Source organism: Cynocephalus volans, chromosome 1 (genome assembly GCF_027409185.1).
Source record: "Cynocephalus volans isolate mCynVol1 chromosome 1, mCynVol1.pri, whole genome shotgun sequence".
NCBI classification, from domain to species: domain Eukaryota; kingdom Metazoa; phylum Chordata; class Mammalia; order Dermoptera; family Cynocephalidae; genus Cynocephalus; species Cynocephalus volans.
The window spans coordinates 80,162,773-80,187,236 of record NC_084460.1 but is presented as its reverse complement, the minus strand read 5'-3'; the positions used below and the strand labels follow the sequence as shown (position 1 = coordinate 80,187,236).

Sequence of the window (24,464 nt, the reverse complement as noted above, 5' to 3'; positions counted from 1 at the left end):
TCTTGGAATAAAGCAGTGTAGCCCCTCCAGATGGATAAACAGAGCCAGCCCCTGACGAGGATGCACACAGCTCACAAGGGAAAGAATAGGCATTTCAAATGGATCAAAAGCAGCTCTGGACAACTCAAACTTTTACCATGTCAAACTTTGCTGACAACTCTATTCCAGGCTTGCTGTTCAAAGAAATACTTTCATTAAAATTATCAAAATATGCCATGTTTTTATCAAATCTGTAGTTCAACAGTTTCCAGAGGAAAGGAGAAGGCAGCTCTGCTTATAAAGTCCTCTGCCCCATCTGTTTTTCAGAGCTTGGATGTGCCCTCTCAGAAAATCATTTTCATACATTATCCTCCTATTAGCAGGTAATTTTTTTACCTCCTCTCGCCAATCTTTCCCATTAAAACAAAACAAAACAAACAAAAAACTGTAGCATCATGTACAACTGTATTTTTTCATACCATCCCCAAAAGGCTTTCACCACTTCCAGGCCCTAGTGTAAGTCAGACTTCTGAGCCTAGGGTAACATGTTTTGCAAAACCCCCCTCTGTGAGACTAGCCTTTCCAAATCAACATACCATGGGGAGAATTTACTCTCTAGAAAAAGTACTGGTAGAAATAAGCAATTTTCCAGTGTGAGCTGGTGATAACAGACTCACAGGTAGTGAGGACCTAAGAGCCCTGGTTTTAGGTTCTTTATTTATTCAGATAAACATTAGTTCTGTGTTGACGGAAAACTCACTTAGCAGCTGACATGCAGAGGGCGGAAGTGATCTACCTAAGGATGACATTAAGATTCCTTGCTCCAGTATCAGCAAAGGGAAATGTGTGAGCATAAAGTTGAGAATTAGTTCAAAACAGGCAAAGGCAACCAGTTTATCCAGTTTGAATATCTGAATTTCCACGCAGGGGGTTTTCAAAGAGTCCAGAAGAATACATTTTATTCTATTTAACACCATGTGAGGGAAGAATGTATTGAGTCTAATTATACTTTTTTTCCTTTCTAAGTTGGAAAAGCATACTTCTTGAGTAACAGAAAACCACCTAGTGTGTACCTCTCAGAAATATTAATAAAATAACATCTTGATCTCTAAATTTATCAATAAACTGGTAAAATTATGTTCTGATATTCTAAGTTAATAAAATTACATTCTGATTCTGATCCCAAAAGCAGTTTTGTGGGAGTAAACGATATTGACCAGAAAGACTGAAAACGAAAAAAAAAAAAAAAAAAAATGAGGATAAAAGAAGGTTCAAAACAGGAGGCATTTAAATATGGTGATCCTCAGGAATGGCATAAACACAAATGAGCTAAACCAAACTCTTCTCTCATATTTAACATTTTTTAAAACCCACAAAACATGGATTCTTAAATGTCTATTTCAGATGCTCCAAAATTCAAAGATAAGGGAGTTAAATCTGTGTTACAGATTTTTAAAAACCAGTCCTCCTAAAGATCTGTAACTTAATGCTATTTAGTGAAATCCAAGAGCATAATTTCATGGCTTAATCACTTCTGCTCTCTCTTCTACAGAATGGACTCTAGTAAAATTTCAACTTGTGAGAATGGTTATTGCAGATGTCCTGAAAACATCTTATTCACAGCAGATTTTTCAAAGATATCTACATACATACGTAAATACATACCTAAATATGTGTAAGTAAATAGTGTGCATCACATACACACAAGATGCAAGAGAATGAGAAATAGGAGCTATAAGTCAGGACCACTTCAGCATAAGTACAAACACTCCTATTGTGCCCTGTTCTGGTCATTCAAATCACTCTTCTCTGCTAGAAAAGAAATTCCAATGAACTCCCGATACAGAGACAGATTTTCTTGTTACAAAGTGATCTTTGTTTGAATCCCCCACAAGTGACAAGGTCAATCTTAGCCAATCTTGACATTTCTATGGAACCTTTCCACCAAATTTTTTTCCAAGTCCAAATCATTTCCTGAAACCTTTTTGAAATCCAAAGAAAACACCGTAGAGATAAAATATCTGTTAAGTTCTTTAACAAATACCATTTACCATATACACATGTTCCTCAGCATATTTTTCTATAAATATACTTTTAAAATCTAAAAACACAAGACTTGTATGATTTAATTCACATCCTTAAAAAAAACTAGACAGAAATGGTAATAATATACTGAATTAATATTTAAAACAGCATTTTCCTGTCTTCTTAGCATACAGAAAGTGATTTCAGAACTTTGTAAGAAGAACATATTTTCACATCTTATTGCACAAAGGGGACATGCTAAAAATTAAACTATTTTGCTGTGAGGTTGCTCAGTATTTACATTACTACCTAAGGGATAAAGAATTCTTTCATTAAAATCCTAAGAAAGACTTGCAAAATCATTTTCTACAAAAGTTTATTTTGGAAACATTAGATTTTTCAGATCATGAAGCAGAAAATTATAATCTGAATTAAGTCAGCACTTTTCAAACACATGTGTTCTTTTCTCCTTCAAATCACTGTAAAAGCAGTTTAAGAAGTTTAATATAAGTTATTTGGATGTCTTTTTAATCTGATGATATATAAACCATATGAAACTTTTATAATCAATTAGCTTGTTTCTAGAGAATACCACTACACTGCAACCATGGGGGCACATTCAGAGACTGCTTAAGATAAAGATACTGGACAATATCCCTCACTTGGGAAATAACGTCCACAAGGAAACAACAAAATGATGTTTTTGATGTGCCACAGAGCTGTGTCACAGAAAAAAAATGTTCTTTACTTTTAAGGTCTCCACATTCTAAGAGGTCAAAGACATTCAAATACGAGAGGAGTCTGTCCCCCTTCTATGACTAACTCCATGAGTGATGTACACCAAAAGAAGCAAATCCTAATAATTTTCCAGATGTGTAATCCCTAGGAGGGGCCTAAATTAAAATTTAGTTCTTTAGACTGAACCTTTAACTGCACTTAAAATATATGTGTATTTTTGAAAAAGTGGTCTGCAGAAATGTATTCCAAAGAATCAAAAAACTCACTAGTTTCAATTCCATTTAAATGAATGACTTTAAGCGAATTCACATAATTAATTTGGGCCTCAGTCTCCTTACCTGCAAAAGGGAAATGATGGTACTTCACAGCATGCTACGAAAGATTAAATCAGATGAAATAAGAAAAGTGTTGGAAAAAAACAAAACTGATGCCCAAATGCTAACAATTAACGTATAACAATTAGAGGCAACATCCCACAACAAACAAGCAATTAGAAAGCTTACAAGAGCATGCTTTTGAAACTTAATTCATCGACCATTCTCCTTGTGCTTAAATCAAGTGCGAGATTTAACTTGGCTAGATCACAAAGTTTACATTAAAATCTTTTCCATTGGCCAGAAAAACTGTGTGGTCCTGCTTGTTTTACTCACAACTGGCAGAGTCAAAAATCCATGTAATGGTTCAAAATCCACAGCTGTAAATGCAATGCAGATGAAAAACTGCAAGTAAAGCCCAGCCATTGTTTCTTTTTCCACAAAATTCTACCCCGGTGTAAGATTGATAACAGTTAATGACTAAGCTTGGTAACACTTTAGCCTGTCCCAACCCGGATCATTATCCAAGTTTAAATCTCTATGTGACAACTCAGAATCCACAGACTCTTGGATTTTGGAGCTTGTAAAGGCAATGCAAAAAGGCAAAAAAGCATGCAGCAGGCTCAAATGTCTGCAAAAAATAGCCATGAGAACAAACAGCCTAATTGGCATCTGTAGCATGGCAGGGCCTGCTCTGAAACACTGGTCCAAGGAATCTACACTCACAAGGAAAACACAAGCCTGGTTGGGAGCAAATAGCTCAGTTTTTAGTTGTAATCTAAGTCACAACTAATATGCTTCAGGATTATGGAAGGACCCACATTTTGACTTCATTCAATGTCAAAATAAAAATATTGCTACATGTTGTAAAACTGTGCCATAACTACCTTTAAAAACAAACTCATGCCAACCACTGCAGTAGATCTATATAGAACAAGATGTGTTCTTTAACCTAGTCCTAGACCAATGCTGGCAGATGCAAATATAGAGAAGACATACATACAAAAGTCCACAAATACAAAACCCAGAGACATTTCAGAATACCAGACATAGATTATCAAAATTATAGTAATAGTATCAACAAAATAGTTGTTATTTGAGAGCCTACCTAGCGTTATCTCATTTAACTCTCAAAACAACCATGTCAGATTAGGTATACTATCACTACCCCCACTAGAAAAAGCCTGACACAGGTATATTTTTTAAAGTTTGAGGCTTTACATATTTGTGCTATAATCTTCAACTCATTGCTTCCTGCAAAACTTAATAATAACAATGTATTTGAACATAAACACCATGGTTAAAAATTATAAAATGCTACTTAACTCAAAATATATCAATCACCATTTGACAAAAAACAGCAAAGGGTACATATGCACTTGGCTAGGCTACCAGTGTTCCAAAAGAAGAGTGGGGACAGAACACTTGTGCGTCCAATGTCACTTTATCCTAGTTGCCTGTGCAGTAGTCCCCTCCTCGCTTGGGCCTGGGCCTCTCAGGTCCAGTATTCCCGCTGTGTCCTGCCGCTGGGGTGAAGAGGGACATCACCCTGCTGTGTGGAGCCGAAGAAGGGATCCGGCTTCAAGACTACTTCTCAGATGTGCACAAAACTCCTGTTTTTAGTCACACCTTTACCCCAACTTCATCATCAATTCCTGCACCTCAGGTTCCGGGGTTTAAACATGGTCGTTTCTTGGATTTCCTCGTTACCAGTTTAGATTTAAACGTTCTTGGATTGCCTGAAATCATCACTGAGCATCCATCTCAGGTTTTTCAGGTTCCAAAATGTCGCCGTTGTCTCTTTTCTTGTTTCCTTTATTCTTGTGAGTGTGTGCATTGATCTTCCCATCATTTTAACTGGGATTTTGAAAGGGAATGAATTAAATGTGTGTCATCTTTACATGGAAGCATCTCCTGTTCAATTTTACAAAGACTTCAGATCACCCACTGCTTGTCCAGTCTTAACTAAAAGGACTGCATCTATTATTAAGACACCTGTAGTCCTTATTTTTCTACTTGACATGGTATATAAATACTTATTTCTTTTATGATTACTGCAGATGCTGGTTATTGATAAGCGCTGGACAACGTGGACTAGAATACCCATGTTATGTAGAGTACTTCTTTGTACATTCATCTCAGGACAGAGAAAAGGTCAGAGAAGGTCATAAAGAGTGGTTTCTGAGCATCACAGTCTTTCAACTCTTGGTTAAAGAAACTGGTTTTAGAAAGAATAAATCTTCTCTGGGAAATAGGGCAATGGCTTTATTTATCAAAGACTCTGTGGCAGACATATATTGTACATTGAATAAGGAAAGAACACCTGCTAACACAAAACATCAGAAATGGCCATTACTTCAGGGCAAAAATTAAACAAGTTCTACAACTTAAAATGTTCCATATTCCCTGGTCTAGTTAAATTTAACATGTTTTTCTTTTAAAATTTAGCCTTAAGAATTAGTCAGGAAGGATGAAATGCTAATATTAATACTACAGAAAACTTTTGAAGGTTTATTGTTATTTGGTTAATGCATTAAAGTTTAGAATTTTAATTACCAAATAGAAAACACATTTCACAATGCAGATATGCTGTGCCATTATTTGAATAAAATGTCATTTTTGGGTAACATGAACTCATAAAGTAATATTAAAGCATGTGCACTTAAAATAGTATTTAATGTCCCATGATATTTCAATTTTAATAAAACTTGATTAAAATTAGGGAAAAATCTGGGGAAGCAAGTGCTTGGTAGGTATTGTTTTGTATGTTCACTATTACTGTAATTTACTCTGCCACACAAAGCAGAAACTGGAGAATTTGGCATTAGCTGCTCATTATATGTAGGGAACAAATTCAGTTACTTAGGACACAAAAGCACATTGATGGATATTTTCATTTTACTCGGCAGAAACTGAAGACAAGCACAGTTTTAGCTTTAAATGGCTTTCCAAAGAAATACCAATGCTTTAACTTCATAATGGGAAAATGAGAAATAAGGACCTTGCAAAGTTCTGCAGTAGCATATTTTTATAGGGTACAAATAATAGCATATTTTTATTGAAAATAAATTTAAATGAAAGATGACTAGCATAATCTAGATATTTAGAATAAAAATTCAGAACTGAGGGTAAAAACACATTATTTTACAAAAAGCAAAACAAAGATCCATCTAATCTTCATTTTGTGAAAAGCTTTCTAACACAAAAGACCTTACTTAGACCTCAGAGTTTCTAAACAGAGCAGCAGGGTTAATATTCAGCCTTTCACAAAGACAATTTCCTTTTCTGATAGTATGATTCTTTTACTATAGATATATCTTAAATTTAAAAACAATTAAAATTAGATCATATTCTGTTGCAAATTAATGTAAATTAACCACACTTATAGGTCTTTTTCTATTAATATAGCAATTATCTATAAATTATTCTAAGTGAACATAGATTTATAAAGGAAGAGCAAAAAAATTAACAAAGGAAATATAAAGACATGAAAAGCATATATACTGTGTGGGGTTCAGTTATGAATTAAAACTATTCATTTCTAAATGAAAGAAGATACCTGATACTCCTTTTGCATGGGATGATTAGGTTTTTAGGACATCTTCTATTCTTAAAGACAGGAAGATAATGATTTCAGGGAGGGTTCACGAATTTGAGTCAAAGAGAAGTTAGTACAGTTAAGGTGGAAGAAAATAGGTCTAGAGTTGGGATTCAAAGGCTCTGCCCTGGCACTGATCCAAAGCCATATTGGTGCTACCTAAATTTAAAAGATTTAGCTCTAATCATCCCATGAAAAAGAAAACAGTAGCACCTTTCCTAGGAGGGGGCAAATACAGATCCAGTAGGAGTCCACCTAGCTCTCCACACACACCTTTTAAAGAGGTTAGAAAGCAGTTGCCAGGCCCATGGCACTGCCGGAGAGGGTAAAAGAAAGGTGCTAACATGGGAGGCAAACCCTCTACAACCAAGGGATTGAGAAAGGTCCGTGTGCAACATGAAGTTCTCCTATTTACTTCATTTGTCCAACCCGCAGGCTCCTTAAATGTTTCTGTGCCAAAATTCCGACCTTGGTCTTTTTACTCGATCCATGTATCTCAAGGAGGGCACTACTGGCCTTTGGATGGACAATGCATGCTTATCTGGGACTGTCCTACCAATTGTAGGATGCCTGGCACCCCAGACCCACCTACGACTGCCAGTAGAGCGGCCAACTCACTGGGGCAACCAAAAATGCATATTCAAATACCCCTAGGAAGTAACTACTACACCACCACCACCTAAATACCACTGCTACAAGATCTAGTATTCTATTTAAACCCATAGTGACAAGAACTACCTCTATGACTCAAATCTACATACCCATTGAGGATTTTTCTGGAGTTCTCATCTGTTTTTCTCCTTCCACCTAGACACCTTCCCCTCATGTTCCACAGTCACTCAAACGTAGCATGCTCCAAACTGAATTCCTTCTCTCCCTCACTAAGCCCCAACCTGTTTCTCATATCCTGGCTAATACAACCACCACCCACAGTCAACCACATAGAAACCTGGGAGGCAAACTGAACCCCTCCCTCTTTTTCACCAAGTCTAGTTATTTAGCTGTATGTATATATTCTATTGAAAATGCTGTAACATAATGCTTGGTATAAATGGTAAGTAGTCTATACAAAATAACTAAAACAAAGACTGAATAAATGAATGTACTCTTCCTTTAAGCTTCAGGGAGTACCCTGGATTTCAATATTTTGGTATTTGATGAATTCGGTTATGCTTATCAATTCTACATGCTCTGTGATTTTACCAACTTTTCACAGAACATGCATGTAACAGCCTCTATCTTTCTGAGCAGAAAAACGCTAATGTTTCACTCTTCTTGTTAAGCAGATAATTCCCTGTGATTAGCTAAGCTGAACTTCCACATTAGTACTGATAATCTGGTCAAAGCAAATAATCTTGGTTTCAGCAAGCATAAGAAAACTCCTTCCTTTCCTCACTTTTGTTGACATAGTGTTAGTGTTTATCTCAAATTTTAATTCGACATTATAGAGGAATAACAATACCATTAATTTAATATTTACTAAACACATGCCACGTTCCAGATGGCTCTTATTCATATGGAAAAGCTCATAAGAGAAATGCTAACTGAAACCATACTCTTATAATCCTTCTTATCTATTAGATTGATAAAAATATAAAGGTTTGTTGGCACACTCTGTTGAAAAGCTGTGGGGAAGCTGGCATTCATCTGCTGGTGGTGGTATTGAAAATGGTGCACTGCTATGAAAGGGAATTTGGCACTATCTCACAAAATTGCACACACATTTACCCTTTGATCTCTAGCTATCTTATTTCTAGGAATCTATCCCAAAGACACAATAGCTAAAATACATCAAGGCATAAGCAGAAAGCAGGACTCTTAGTAACAGTGAGACTAGTAACAGTGAGACTGAAAATAACCCTAATGCCTACTAATAAGGAGCTGCATGGAGAAACTATGACACAGCCACTCAATGAAGAAATACACAGCTGGAAAAAAGAATAAGGACTATCTCTACAAACTACTACAGAGCAATATCTAATATACATTGTCACATGAATAAGGAAAGGTTGAGAAAAGTGTGTGGAATATGCGTTCATTTATCTAAGAAAGGGAGGAGAATACAAATATACATATGTGTAAGCTTATATTAAAAAACAAATATAAACAATGACTTTTTTTTAACCTATACAGGAAGGGAATAGGGTAGAGGGAACAGGGATAGGAGATACGTTTCCTTTTTTAAGCAATTTTTAAAGCTTTATGGAGGTATAATTGATATACAAAAAATTGTACACACTTAATATACACATTTTCATGAGTTTGGAGTACCTATAGGCTTCTTTGAATATAGCTTGTCTTGCAGATTTTAATTTGCATTTTTTTTCTGGCTATCTACTGAAACAGCCTAAAACCACTTAGCAATGAGCACACCTAGCACTCACACTGAGGTCCTAAAACACCATTTCACACCAAAAGACATTGGGGCTCTTTGGGGAAATGGCTGATTCCAGGCCTAGAGCAGGAATTGTAAAACATGATCTTTTAACACCTTGAAATAACAGATAGCAAGGAAATGATCAAAGATTATTAAGATCAAAGATGGGAAAATCTGAGCATCAATAAATAAAATAACTTAAACTTTATCACTGGGTACATTAACAGATGGATGTACATTTAGAAATATTCCAGCTAATGAAGAAAGAATGGTAAATTGGACTAACATCATTTTACAATCCTTAATGAGTTAATGGATCTGGTATTGATCTCCACCCATACATTATTTGCCTCCTGGGAAATGCTACAGAACAAATGACCCGGTCTTTTGAACAAATAATTTACAAGGAAAAAGTGTAAAAATGAATGAGGAAGCTTCTAACGTACAGACATGTAATGATCCTCAAGATAGAAATAAAAAAGTAGGGGGCAGAACAGTGCTTTACGCTACGATGTAAGTAAAAACAAGGAAAAAGTATAAATATATTTTCTTATAACATGATAAACTATTTCTAAAAAGATACACAAGAAAATGTTTCCTCTGGTTGTCTTTCAGATGGCCAAGGAAGAATTTACGAAGGGCATTTTTACTACATAACCTTCATATCTTTAAAACACGTGAACCTATTACTTATACTTAAATTAAATAGAATCAAATCATAAATAAAACAGTGATAGGCATGATCATAACATCGTGATGATGTAAGAAAATTTCCTTACTTATCAGAGCTGAATACTGAAATACTGATGAGTACAACTTCCTATCTATATACTTGAAATATTTAAGCAAAAAGAATAGGTAAGCAGATACAGACCACAAACTGGCAGCAAACCAAGACTTTCTCCTTGTAACGGAAGGAAAAGGGTGAGCAGCAGTGGAGAAAGAGAAGGGACAAAGAAGCCTTAGATAGCTATCTGCTTTGCCCATTAGTTACATACTTGCATCTGTCTATACCTCAACAACTTAAAACGTAACTGGAAACTTATTTCAGGGAATGAAGACAAAAGCTAATTGAATGGATGAGAGGCTTTATAACCATACTGCCTTTCTTTTGAGATGATGAAGGTGTTTATCAGTCAGCTGCGTCCTGGCATGACCACAGGCAGACTGAAATGCACTTACTTTTTGCTTGCCTCACAGACGTCTGAAATATTGGAGAAAAGATGGTGCCTCTCAGTTTTAGTCATTGTATCATTCAGTTCTTTAGAATTTTTAAACATTCGTATCAAGATCTCCAAGCTCAGCAAATATGAATGTTCAGAAGATATGACTTCAAAGATAGCCTGGTAAGAAGGAAAAGAAATGTATTATTAATTTTTTTAATTGAAGAACTAAATACAGCTTTCATAATTTATGCTAGAAGAATGATATAATACCTTGAAAAGTACAAATGGATAAGCATTAAGAAAACTGTATCACCAAGCTACTGTCTTTATACGAGGCACATACCCCCAAATCTCAAGAAGCACTCACTGCCAGCAGTGTAAATATGAAAAAATAAAGGCATTTGGATGATTTGACATTGCATCCTGAGGTCATGCCTTTGCCAAGGGGTAGAATCTATGGAAGGAAGCTAGGGCATATCATAAAATCTCAGTGTGACATTAATTAACCTTTGGGGTCACTGCCTCCAGTCCTGCTTTCAAAGCATGTGGTTTCAGGGACAATAAGGATTTACGGTCATCACTTGGGATACAGAGAAAATTTCTCACAAATACCTTTCTTCACTCACATCTCATATGTGCTCTTTCTTTCCCTATGTTTTAAAAAATTTTGCAGTCATTAACAGCAAATATTCTGGCATGACTGTACCCACCCTCAAAGGGTCTTATCAGCCACAGGAATTCTTTTATATAAACTCATGCAGTTGAAAGTAATTCCACCCATTCAACAAGCCACCCTTTCTACTCTTGTCAGTGTCTCAAGGAGGAGCAAAGGACCCTCTGCAGAAGCACTTGGGTGCCGGGCACACAGCAGTTTTCCTGATAAGTGTTAATGATGAAATGCCAACCCACATATGTGGATAGACACCAATGCCCTCTGTAAGGAATTCATCTAGCTCCTTAGCAAAATCCAAGTCAGATGCTCTAGGAATGACAACGTAGGGAGAACTCCTCCTCAGGGAGGGGTGGTGAATATCCTCGCAGGCCTGAGATTAGCATCCTTCTGGAGAGCTCTCTGTAACACTGCTCTCATCACCCGTAAAGCCCTTGCCCCAGAGAACACAGGGACTGAGGCTGTGTGGGAGTGGGGTAGGAATAGGCAGGTGGACACCCAGCTGCTGGCAGATGGGCCATATTTTATAAATCAGGTTAGTAGTGCTAATCTCAGTGCTCACCTCCCTTTTTAGCACTGGTAAGGTTTTAGGGACTTAGGTCTTACATAAATGTGTGGGTCTAGCCCCAGCTGTACTCCAGGGCATGAAGTGATACCACTGTCTGAAGAGTAAAGAGTAAGAACATTAATAGTCTCACCTAACCTGTATCTTGTGTAACTCTACTCAATCAATACAATTATCCCCAAGAAATATAAGGCAAACTAAAGAAAATTCTTCCTTCTTGACCAAAAATTGTGGATTTCAGGTCGTTGCCGTATATGGTACCTTGGAATGACTTAAAATATTTCCAACGGGAAAGATTTTTGTAATCAAATCCGAAATACTAAACTTGGACAAAAAGAAATAATGAACTATAGAGAATAGATCACATGAAAAGGTCAGTAAGTGGTAGTTTAATACAATAAGTTTAATTTAATAATTGTTAAAATATTCTGCAATGGAGCCATCAACTGCTTAGGAAATCAGGTCTAAAAATAGCTAGACAGGAATAGGAAGAAACCATAAGTTATATTTGCTGCTGTCATTACTTTTTTATATCACAAATCTGAATATTTTCAGAATATAATAAAAGTAGACAAGGTTCAAACCATATAAGGTTTAAAAGAACAGAAATGTCCAAATAGGATTAGGATCTTGGGGAACTCTTGAATTTTTCCACAAGGAGAAATATTGTTTATGCCACAAAATTAACAATAAAGAAAAAGCATGCCACCTACTATCCATCATTAGGAAAATGGATAAAAAAATTTTAAAAGGTGGTATTCATAAAATGGAACACTTTATAGTAGTTGGAATGAATGATCTGGATTAATATGCGTTAACATGGATAATCCTAAAAATAATGTTGAGTGTAAAAAGCAAGTTACAAAAAAAATGAAAGAAACGGACTGAGGAAGAGAATGTGAAACTTCTACTTTATCAAAATTTTCTTCCTTTAAAAAATATTTTTAGGGCCGGCCCTGTGGCTCACTTGGAAGAGTGTGGTGCTGGTAGCGCCAAGGCTGCGGGTTCAGATCCTATATAGGGATGGCCGGTGCACTCACTGGCTGAGCGTGCTGTGGACGACACCGAGCCAAGGGTTGCAATCCCCTTACTGTTCAAAAAAAAAAAAATTTTTTTTTTTAATTATAAATATAATACATTTGTTAATTTTCAGTAGTGGATACACTGAAGTTCTACACTATTCTGTTCTTTTAAACTTAAAAAATGGCATTGTATTCCACCCTTATAATTTTGCTTTATTCCATGCCAATGAAATAAAAATAGGATACTTTTGTGTGCTTTAGGAATTAATCTATATGTATGTATATGCATAGACTTATACGTGTACATATATAAGTATGCATAAGGCAAGAGGAAAGTACTTTGAGAACTTCATAATATTATTACGATGAGCAATTTTCTTAAACTGCATTGATTTAAACACTTCAAGTTGTAAAACCCTATTATCTGTTTTATTTTTTATCAAATAAACTTTTATTTTGGTATAACTTTAAATTTGCAGAAAACTTGAAAAGATGGTTCAGAGTTCTCTGTATCCTTCACCCAGCTGCCCCTATCCAGGGCACATTACATAACCAGGGTATATTTGTCTACCGACTAATGTACACACTTTATTCAAATTTTGCCAGCTTTTCCACCAACATCCTTTTAAGTTCAAAAGTCTAACGTCTGTTTCAGTTTTCAACACATTTCTTCCCATTTAAATATTTGCACTAGGGGCTTTATTGTTGTAACTTAAATGAACTTGGGATAATTATTTTTTTTTCCTGGGGGCTTACGTGTAATTTTATTTAACAATAATCACATACTGCTTTTGTAAAAAGAAAATGAATATGTTTGCAAAGGACAACACTGAGCAAGTGCACATAGTTGCACACTTTAGAGCTCTAAGGTACCTGCTTGGTAGAAACATACCTCTTGTCTCTTTCTTTCCTCCTGGCTTACTGTTTGAGATAATCCATTTCTCTTCACCTAGGAGAAAAAGCAAAATAGAGTTGAACTCATTTACTTTGACGGTATCTTTATTAGGGAAGGCATAACTCTGCACCCTTCAAAAATGAATTAGAAGAAATTATGCAGAATGTTGAATTCAGCACACTTTAATTTTTGGTTCTCAAAACCCTAAATAACATTTAATCACTATTAATAAATTAAATAGTTCAACACTAAACAACTGAGAAGTGCCTAGAACACAATCCTACCAGGTTGAGTTTTTCTGTTCTAGTCTCAGTTCTGGATATTTCTAAAATACTCATAGATATCAAATTAATCTTCTAAATCATGAATAAGGAAATCTGACATTAAAGAAAATAAATCGATCACTCTGAGATTTATTGTCCAGGACCACACATTGAAAAAAGTGATTTTAACACTATTTTCCACAAAGACTTCAATGAAATACCAGCACTCTTTAGAAAAATCCAATCAAACAAAAAAACAAAGTACCCCCCATCACCCTGCCAAATGTCAGCAGTCTTTTCAGTACCTTTAAATAGGGAAAATAAGGATGTTAATCTGATATTCTTTTGAGAAGCAATAGTATTTACAAGAGCCATGAACATCAGAACCAAATTTGCAGTAATGCAGTGGCACTGTCAGTCGAATCGCTGCACCCCCATCTCAATTGCTACACATTTTTATTTGATTGCTGCAGTTTCCATCATAACGCAGTCTGTACACCAAAGAGTGGAGGCTGACCTACGAACTCTGTCAAAGCAGGACCTGGTGTCTCTTCTGGTACAGCTGGCTCTGAGTCTGGCATATGAAAGGCGTTCATGTTTTTCATACAAGATTATATTAACAAAAGGTAAGACCTATGTAAAAATTACCAACCAGTTAAATCCTGGCCTTAAGAGAAAGAAGAGCAGCAAGAAAGGAGAGTGCCCTCCCTCATGATAGAAATGAATGGTAAAAAAATATGATAAAGGTCTCAAATGTTTTTGCTATGATAGTTCCTAAAAAAAAATTTAAAAACTGTGTTCCCCGAGGCCTATTTTTGAGTTGACATCTAAAATTTTTCATCACGTTTAAAGAATTCAAAAGATGTATTTTCCTGCTAATTGCAAATCTAAACATTTTTAAACATGTTACTATACTCTTTCAAATGTATCCAATGGAATATTAAAACCATAATGATTTGATATTCACCATCATTCACTTAAAAATAAGCTTTCCTTAACAGTTGGAGGTTTTACATTATCCTTCTTTCTCCTTGAAATCACATTTCTACATTAATTTCCCCCTGAAATTTCTTAACGTAATATAATTCTTCGTGTAAGGGTCTCTTATTACTCATGCTAGCATACTTTGATGCAAAAAAGCATGTTTTTAAATTTAATTTTCTAAAACATCCTGTGACCATTGAGCTTAAGTGTAAGAGATTCTTCTGGATTGTATAATCGCCACAAATATCGTTAATAACCTATGATCAAAACGACACAATTACTTCTAATTTTAATGCATTAGGACTAAAAGTAAAATTTTATTGAGAATGCATCTCCTATTGAGATGGACGTTTACAGTGTCTTAATTAAAAAAGGCTTTGCTGAAACTACTCTTTCAAATTGACCCTTTATCTGCTGCTCCAGTGGTTTCACACCTTGGGACACAGCAGCACTGGAGTAAGATTTGAGATAGGGAAAAGAGATGCCTTTCTGTACTAAAATGGCAAAACAGCAACTGTGAAAAGGGAGGTGGGAAAGACAACCTGCTATAACACTTTAACTGCAGATGCAGTCTCAGTTTTAGAAAGGAGAATACCCAGAAGTTGAGGACCTGGAAAATGGTATCCTTAAAACTACTCCTGCCCATCCTTGCAGAGTCTTCACAGATGCCCAGGGGTGTGTACGCATAGTGTGAACACTGCTGGTGCACAGTTCTCGCTACATCGTGCTGTCATGGGAGTGAAGACAACTGCATGTTACTGTCTTTGATTTGTTTTTTGGAAAAAGTTAGAAAGCAGTAGAGTAGAAACAGTCCTAAATCAATAGTAAAATCAGCAATCGTTTATTGAACATTTATTGTGCCAGGAAATATGCTAAGCATTTTATACCCCCTTTCCCATTAAATCCTCATAAAAACTCCAGAAAGTTAATCCTATTCTTCTCCGCATTTCACAGATGGGGATAACAACTGAAGCTTAGGATTCCACACGGCTAACAGGCAGTAAAGCAAGGATTTGCATCCAAGCCTGTCAACTCCAGGACTCATGCTATTAACCATAGGATATGGGTTATGGACCCCCTGCTCTCTATGAGAAGCAGCGCACTTCTAGGGTTGGGCTATCATCACTAAAACCCCTTCTAGTGCCAGGTCTATACAAAAGTTTCCCTGTGTTTTTCTTGTCCACCTATATCATGGAATGTTCTTAGCCTTATCCAGCATCCTGACCTTGGGTCAGCCTGTCAGCAACAATTCATGGCTGAAAAGCCTTCTTCACACATTTTAATAAGGGAGGGTGACTGGCCAGAAGAATGAAACCTTTCAGAGCTGGTCCCTTTGGTTAACCCTGAGCAGGAATTTCACAGGATTTCCTGCCTAACACAAAGTCCGGGCAGATGGATATACAGGCACCATGCCCACAATCTCTGCAGGTGAGGTCACCAGCAAGAATTTCCAGGCCATGTCATCTCCATCCAAATGGAGTTCAGACCCAAAAATCTTAAACGGAAGAGAAGAGACTCAGAGACCTACACAAATGACTAGTTTATTGAGGGATTAAAAGTACTTCATCCTACCAAAAAGGGGAAAAAAATCCACAAACGTAATTGCTCTTTTGAGGGGAGAGAGAAGGTAGTTTTGAAAAAGTTTAAGTATTAATACACAGAATTATCATCTTTTGCTAATACTGATGTGGCATATGATAAAATACTCCTTTAACTGAAAAGTCCTCTGTAAGAAACCAGAAGCCCACACAAAACTAGTGTGATAGAAAAAAAAAAGATTACAGGAAGTATTCTTGGGTTACGATTAAGCAAACTGAAGTGCAGCACACTAGGGGAACCTGAAAGTTTGCTCTAGAGAGTTATAACAAAGCAGCTCCTTAAGGATGGCTGCCAAGTCACTGCTCCCGGGCCTGTCCTCCCACTGCCTGTCCTCCTACCTCAACCTTTCCACACCCTGCACAGAGCAGGCTCGCCAGGTTCCTCCTCCAGAGCCAAAAGGAAACATTTTGTCCACCTGAGGCCTCTCTCTATGTTCAACTCTAAATCAAGCAGCACCTGAGAGCAGGTGCCTGCAGGTAGAAGGTCATGAGCGGGCAAGATGATTTCAGAAACTGAGCAGTGCGGAGAGATGAAACCAAAGAGGGGAGAGAGTGATTTGAAAAGGGAGCCCCAAGAAGACTGGCTGAAGGCAGAGAGGAAATTAGGGGAGAATGAGAACATAGGAGCATAACATCACGAAGAAATAAACAAGGAAGAAAAAAGAGAGAAGGAGGGAGGAAGGAAGAAAAAAGAAAGAAAAGGAAGGAAAGAAAGAGAACATGTTCAAAGTTTTTAATAGGAAATATCTCTGAAAATTAACTAATTCAAACACAGTGACCTTTTCAGTAAACTTACGTCAAAATCAATTGAAGGCCCAGGCTTTTTTGCATGAAAAACAATGTGTAAAAAGCATATGTTTATACCTAGAGTATTAAAATTGACATACTTCTTGCAGTTTGCACATTTTGCAAAGAGAATCTAAAGTAGTGTCAAGTTTATCACATTTCTTCAAATCCTCCCCTTGTCTCCACTTGTGGAAAAGAAAAAATAATGTACCAGCTTCAAAAACCTGTGAGTCCTATTTTGCTATCTAGAGTGAAAGATGGTAAGATAGTACAGGTTCCTTTTTTATTTTTAAAATATACCTTTCCTATTGGTAGCTCCAGCTGGATACAAATGGGAACACACAGATGACAGCCAAAGCAACCTTGTTTGAACCTTCTTATTCCTCTCTGGTTTAAATTCCTTATTTAAATATGTTATCAACAAGCAGAATTGCAAAAGTAGTTTAACGAAGCATTAAGAACTGGATTCAATTTGGGGTTCTTGATTTTGTGTAATCTAACCAACTCACAAAACTATTCAAATCTGGCCATGGCAGAGTCTAAACTCTAAAAAGAAAGTGTGAACACATGTTAATACCTTCAATATTTTAAGTGAATAAAAATTAATTCAAATAAAACAACAGAATGCATCAGACTAAAGTTCTGACTTGTTAAAAAAAAAAAAGAACATATATCTGTGGCTTATCAAGAGAGAGAATGCAGAGAACTTACTAACATGGTAATAGTTTTAAATTCACAATTATAAATTACACATTCACTGTTGTAATTGGTACTGAAATTCTTTACCCATGATCTTTGTAACCCAGATATTGTACATGTCTAAATGAGACAGAAATTAACAATGAGCTAAAACTAATAAAGAACACTACAAGATACTACTACTTCCATGGATATGATATTTTCTAGTTAGACCCGAAACATAGTCTATGAAATTTATAAAAGAGGAAACATGCTAAAGTATAGACACAAAAGTTAATAATTAGATAGTCCATCTAAAATTTATGCCAGTTTCCTCCTTGATACCTTGTGCTATGGTCTGAATGTTTGTGTCCCCCAAGAATTCACACATCAAAATTCTAACCCCCAAAGTGATGGTATTAGAAAATGGAACCTTTAGGAGGTGATTTGGGAGGTGATTTGCCCTCGTGAATGGGATTAATGCCCTTATAAAATAGGCTTCAGAGAGAACCCTCACCCCTTCCACCACGTGAAGACAGCAAGAAGGCAGAAAATGGCCCCATACTAAATAAATACCAAATATGCCTTGATCTTGGACTTCCCAGCCTCCAGAACTGTGAGAAATAAATTTCTGTTATTTATACACCACCCAGTTTATGCTATTTTGTTATGGTAGCCCAAACTAAGGCACCTTGAAAGTCTGAGCTTCTTAGATGAACACCCTCGAAAGAACAAACAAGTTTAAGGCAGTGACTCCATTGCCACACTCACAATAGTTACACTTTGTGTAAGCATCTTTACCTTGCAGATAACTGCGTCAGGAAATCCATAAACTTTGTGTAGTATTCTTTGGCCCTTGACTCCACTAACAGGAACAGTTTATAAGCCTAGTTCTCTAAGCTCCAAACAGAGCCCTAATATTGCCATTTACACAGAACCTATCTGTGGGTAGAGCCAATCCTTCATCTGTGGAGAGAGCCAAGATTAACAGCACCAGGCTCTTGGCCAGTCAGATCATCATTTTCGGTGGGGTAAACAGGGATATGTTCCAGGGCCCCCCCCAGACCTTGATATTGTTTCTAGACAAGATGGGTATGCATTCCTTCTGTTTTTCCCCACCAACCAGGGAAAACAGAATGGGAGGACCCCAAAAGACAGACCAACCAAAAAAGACTCAGAAATATAGCCAGTTAAAACTTACATCAGACATTTGTAATCCAAGATTACTCTGGCTCCATCCAGCACTAATTTGCAATGAATACCCACCTGAGCTTAGACCGTTTTAAACTTGCTAAGGTTTACTCGCTTGCTGAAAAGAAGCTGGTTATTCATGCCTATTGATGGTTCTCCACTGACAGCCTTCTTTTCTGAAGAGCTCAAGTGGAAAAGGGACTGCAAAGTAAAATTACACTGCAAGACACAACCACTCCCAGGTCCTTCCTTCAGACTTACAACCCAAGTCATCCCTGAATGACGAATGATCTAAAGTTCTTTCACTGCAAATAACATGAAAACAGCAACAGTTTGAGAGTATATTTGAAGTCCTTAAAATGAAAAATCTGTCAGAGTCTAGAAATAGTGTACTCTGTAACCAGATCACTTAGGCTCTCTCCAGCCCCACTTCATCCACAAGGAAAGGTCCTGAGACATCACTTTACTAAGCTATGAGCTGCCACAGAACATCAAAGGGCTGGAAATCTTCATAACCAAAGACCAGATAAATGAGGTCAACATGGGATCATTCTTTTGGGGAAGGGTAGGTAAATACAGAATACAATTTTTTTAAAAAAAAGGACAGGTAGAAGATAATGGCTAATAAAATCATATGCTTAATTTAAAAACATGTTAAGTAATGTGCTAGTGACTTCCTAATTTATTTGTTCAAAAGAATGATAACCTGTCTGATCTACTGTTGCTAAATATAATTCTATAACCCTCACCAAAGTTCTTGGATCTCAGGAAATACCAAGCATTCAGACTCAAGCAGGTAATATCAGGTCTACTAAAGTGATGTCAGATGAAGCAGGCCAGGGCTTGAGACTTTTGCTCCTCTACAGCCTGCGGAACCCTCTATGGACAGAGCCAGGATTCCTGAATGCACCCAAATTATTTCAATAGAGAGAAGAGGCTGAGAATACAAACCATAAAACAAATAGGTAATTAAAGGTACAAGAATAAGCTGCTGTGCTTTGTACGATTCAGGAGATAAAAGTGCATTCCTTCATTTGCAGCCAGCCCTCACTAGCTAGCAACCCACGTATAGCCAATTCCTGATGCTGAGTTCTTGTTGGTTTATAACTTATTTCTCAAACTACCATCACATCGAATGCTTACCACACACCAGGCACTGCTCCTTCCATGCATCCGAACCTTAAAACAGCTCTGCAAGGAAAGAATTACCATCCCTAACTTACAAACTTAAAAAAGAGGCACAGAAAAGTGAAGTCATTAGCTCTAATAAGTGGCAAAGCTGGGATTCAAACCCAGGCCTGCCTGCCCACTCCCAAAGCCTGAGCTCTTAATCACCGCAGCATTCTAAAACTTCTGAGATTTTTAAGAGTTATGATCTGCAGCTACTCTTCCCCTAAATTAAGTTCCTCCCCCCCCCCGATGCCCCAGAAACCACATCACTATAGGCTCCCAGCTTCTGCTGCAGTGAAAGCTAAGCTGTCAGCAGAGCTCCCTGGTTATTTAACTTGTTGATTAGTCTTGACATTTCTCCCACTAAACAAATTATTCTCTTTTACTTGTGGCTTTCCCTAACCTGCATTCATCCTACGGGCTACTGAGCCTAGACTCATATTGGTTCATTCTCTGTCCCCAAATAAGCCAATACAGTGCTCATGTATCTATCAGCAATTAAGAAGAGCAAGTAAACTTTAAAAATGCATGAAAAGCTAAAGACAAAGCAGCAGAAAGAATGAGAGAAAATAATTTTTGATTAAAAGGGAAATTCTATAAAATTATTTAATAAAAGATTAACAATTTTTAAAAGTAGAACATTTAATCAAATACTGAGAAACAACAGACTAATAACAGTGGTTAACAGTTGAGGGGCTGAGAATGGTGATAAAGTCAAGGCACCTTTCAGTCTTCACTGTTATGTTTAATTTTTGAATAAGGAGAATGTGTTTGTATTAATTCTGTACTTCAAAAATAATTGTTTAAAGAACTTAATTATCTTTAAATTTTAAATTGATTAAAAACAAACTAGTGACTAACAATAGGAAATTGGTTAAAAGAACCAAACATCCACTTATCTGATTCAATAGTATGTAAGCTTTAAAAGGTTGTTGTGGAAGAAAGTTTAATGACATGGAAAGTCATTCATAACATGACTAAGAGAAAAAAAACAGGTTACAAAACAGTAGGCCTAATGACATGAAAAGGTATTTACAACACTGTTAAGAAGAAAAAATAGGTGACAAAACTATTACTGTATTACTGAATTTTTGCTTAAAAGAAAAGACAATTTCTATATATACATTTTAAAAAATCTGAAAAGTTATGTATGAAAATGTCGATAGTGATTGGTTTGGTGGGGAGAGATTTCAAGTAATTTTTATTTTCTTTGTTTTATCTATCGGTTCTTTTTGATTTTTCTGTAATAAACATGCCTTAGCTTTGTAATTAAAGCATCATTGTCAATAACAAAAACTAAAATATGTTTCAACGTCCTCTCTCAAAAAAACAAAACAAAGTAGGGCAGACAAATGAAATTGTTCCAGGATGCCAATAAAACCCATATTTCTTTCTAGTTGCCCAAAGGAAAAGCGAGAGAAATGAGAAGGGGCCACCAGTACAGAAATGAAATAAAGAAGCCAAGGTAAAGGGAGGCAATAAGAAAGAAAGACTTCAGTCAAGTCCAAACCAAGCAATGGCTTACGAGGCAGGGCTGAAAAGAAGTGAGGATAGGCGACCTGCAAGTGTGCAAGGGGGAGGAGGACTGGGCTAGCGTCAGCACAACCGAGAATGACGCCAAGGTATGAGTCAAGAAGGGCTCAAGGAAGGCAGAACAGGTCTGAGAAACTTCTGCAGAAGAGAAAACACCTGCTTGTAAAGGTGGTGCTGGCATCTTAGTTGCTGTTTTATTTTTTGTTTGTTATTTTTACAAAGCGGCAGGTAGGTAGGAATGACAAACTCCAAAACAATAAGTTACTTAGAAGAACAATGACTTGGATGTTAATTTCTTAGGTTAGCAATAAACATGTAATCTGAGCAAAACCTTTTTCAGAAAAGTGGGAAATAAAGTAAACCTATATTTTACATTAGATGTACAAAGCACGCAGTGGTTTCACTGGACAGGAATTATCTTATTGCACGGCGATCTGAGGAGTAGGCACAGAATTACCATCTTTTTTCTTCCATTTACCTATGTATCAAGCTTTTTTCAAGACATTCATACTCGTATTGCTTCAATTCCTACTCTTCTGCCTGTCTAGACCTTCTAGTTTGTCACGTCTTACAGGCAGAACTCTCCTGAACTTCACCGCTCTCTATGATTTCCATCTGTGCCATTCCCTTTGGGATTTTGTCCTATATTCTCTCAAAAACATCTTTTAGACATTTTGTTTCTATTGTCCTCTAAACTAGGTCCTCAGTTCCTGCCATACAGGCTGAGTTTCAGGCTTGTGTTGTCTGTCCCATCCACTACAATGCGGTCGAATTCAAATGAATTTTGGAGTCAAGGAATTAGTGTTTTTTCCAAACTACAAGTTATAATCTCTTAGTTAATGGCAAAATAAAATCCATCTTTTAATAGACTGATCATCATATATTTAAATGTAACAAAACAGAAAGAACAGAACAGAAAATATCAGAGTGTATTGCAAACATCAAGGGTAACTTCTGCTTCGTAAAACTTTTGTTTGAGATATTCACACACATACACACACACACACAGACACTCTCTCTCAGACCACACATACTGGGTTACAAGGTAAAATGCATTTCTCATACTGTTAAGCCTCTGATATAGACCATGGTTGCGATGTACACGCCATAATGTGTAAATTTACACTAGATATGTCAATCATGTCACTTACACTCCCACAGCTGAGGGGTTGGAAATGGTGATAAAGTCAAAGCAGCTTTCAATCTTAACTGTTATGTTCAATTTTTTAAAAAGGAAATATATTTGTATTGCTTCCGTGACTCAAAAATAATTGTTTAAAGAACTTAATTGGCTTTAAATTTTGAATTTTAAATAGATTAGAAACAAACTAATGACTAACAGTAGGGAATTGGTTAAAAGAACCAAACATCCACTTATTTGATGATATAGTAGGTGGGCTTTAAAAAGGCTGTTAAGACAAGAAAAGCTGCTCTATTCACAGCTTCTCCATAAGCAGCAGCCCGAAGCGGCCATGCTTTCTACTGTAACACATCATGGAGGCCAAAGCTGTTTGGTACAGAGCAGGTCAGGCACCTGGCCAATTGACAATACATGTTTAAGTCACCTAATAAGTGGAAGAAAAGTAGGTGAGCCAATGATCCTCTCTCTCAAGAAACTAAACTGTGGGCTGGCTGGCTAGATCAGTTGAGCACCACCTTGTAACACCAAGGTCAAGGGTTCAGTTCACGGTACTGGCCAGCCACCAAAAACAAACAAACAAACAAAAAATCAATAAAGAAAAAGAAACTAAACTGGATAGTTCTTCTATATTGAAGCTGAAAGGATAGCTTGAGGGTGGGGCCATGCCAGATAATCTCAAGTCTAAGTTACAAGAACTCGGACACTCTGAGTACGCAGGAGCTCTCAGGAGAAAACAGGCATAGCAAAAAGGGAAAATAAGTCAATTCTTGAGAGGAGAAGAGAGACAACAGGCAGAGAGTCATCAAGTCACATTATTGGTGGAGCACCAGAGGGAAATATGGTTCCTGCTCTTCCAGAGCCCCAGGCACATGTATATCCATTACTTGAGGAAACGTAAGAGCTCCATTCCAGGTAATCTCATATTTAACATCCCAGAGGCTCAGCTGCCTTGATGAAAAGTAGAGAAATAGTACTTGCCCTCATGGTACTGTCACGAGAATTACATAAATCATATGTGAAATCACCTAATATAATCCCTGGCACAATAAGTCTTATGCAAATATTTGGTCGATAATTTAACCGCAAATGAATATTGTGATGACCTGTGGCAGGTCCCAGAGCTACAGCTGTCCTGCAAGTCAGCCACTGCACTGCCTGCTCAGATTGAAACTTGGGACCCATGTGGCTGCAAGGGCTCCCTGTTGCTCAGTTGGGCCAACAACCATACCCATTTGCACACCACTAGCAGAAGCTGGGTTTCTTGCCACCTAAAGTGGAAACTGCTCCCTTTTCATGTTATTGCAGTTGAATGGATGGCCGTGTTTATTTCCTACATCAAAGGGGAAAAAATCAGCAATTTTATTTTACTGGCAATACTACTTCCCTCTGCAGAAGCTGTCCATTGACTTTAGAATCCTTACCCCCTCAAAGAATAGAAATACAGATAATAAATGTCCTAATACTCTTAATACATCAGAGTACAGACTAGTCATCTAGAAAATCAACAGACCGTAAGTACTCCAGATAAACCAACAAAATTTGTGTAACGAATTTTTAAGGACTAATTCCATGTTAAGATTCAATAGTAATTTGATGGTGACGATACTCCCCAATCATCATAGAAACCTGTCACTGCATAGATGTGGCCCTTAGAAACAGCCTTATCACAGGACTGACAGAGGAGATCCCACAAGAAGACACTGTAAGGTCAAAAGTACAAATACAAGAATCTGATAGATAAATTCCACACTTCAAAGATGGGTACTAAAGA

The 24,464-nt window shown here is 36.9% G+C and overlaps 1 protein-coding gene across 1 annotated transcript in view; it reads right to left on the bottom strand.

Moving 5' to 3' along the window:
• ARHGEF26 (Rho guanine nucleotide exchange factor 26) overlaps window positions 1-24,464 on the bottom strand; it is a 115,617-nt gene that overhangs the window by 76,030 nt on the left and 15,123 nt on the right. The window contains exons 4-5 of the mRNA XM_063113971.1: window positions 13,347-13,403; window positions 10,214-10,374 (exon numbers count right to left, since the gene is read on the bottom strand). Of these exons, the coding sequence (XP_062970041.1) occupies window positions 10,214-10,374; window positions 13,347-13,403 (218 nt within the window). The remainder of the gene's footprint in view (window positions 1-10,213; window positions 10,375-13,346; window positions 13,404-24,464) is intronic.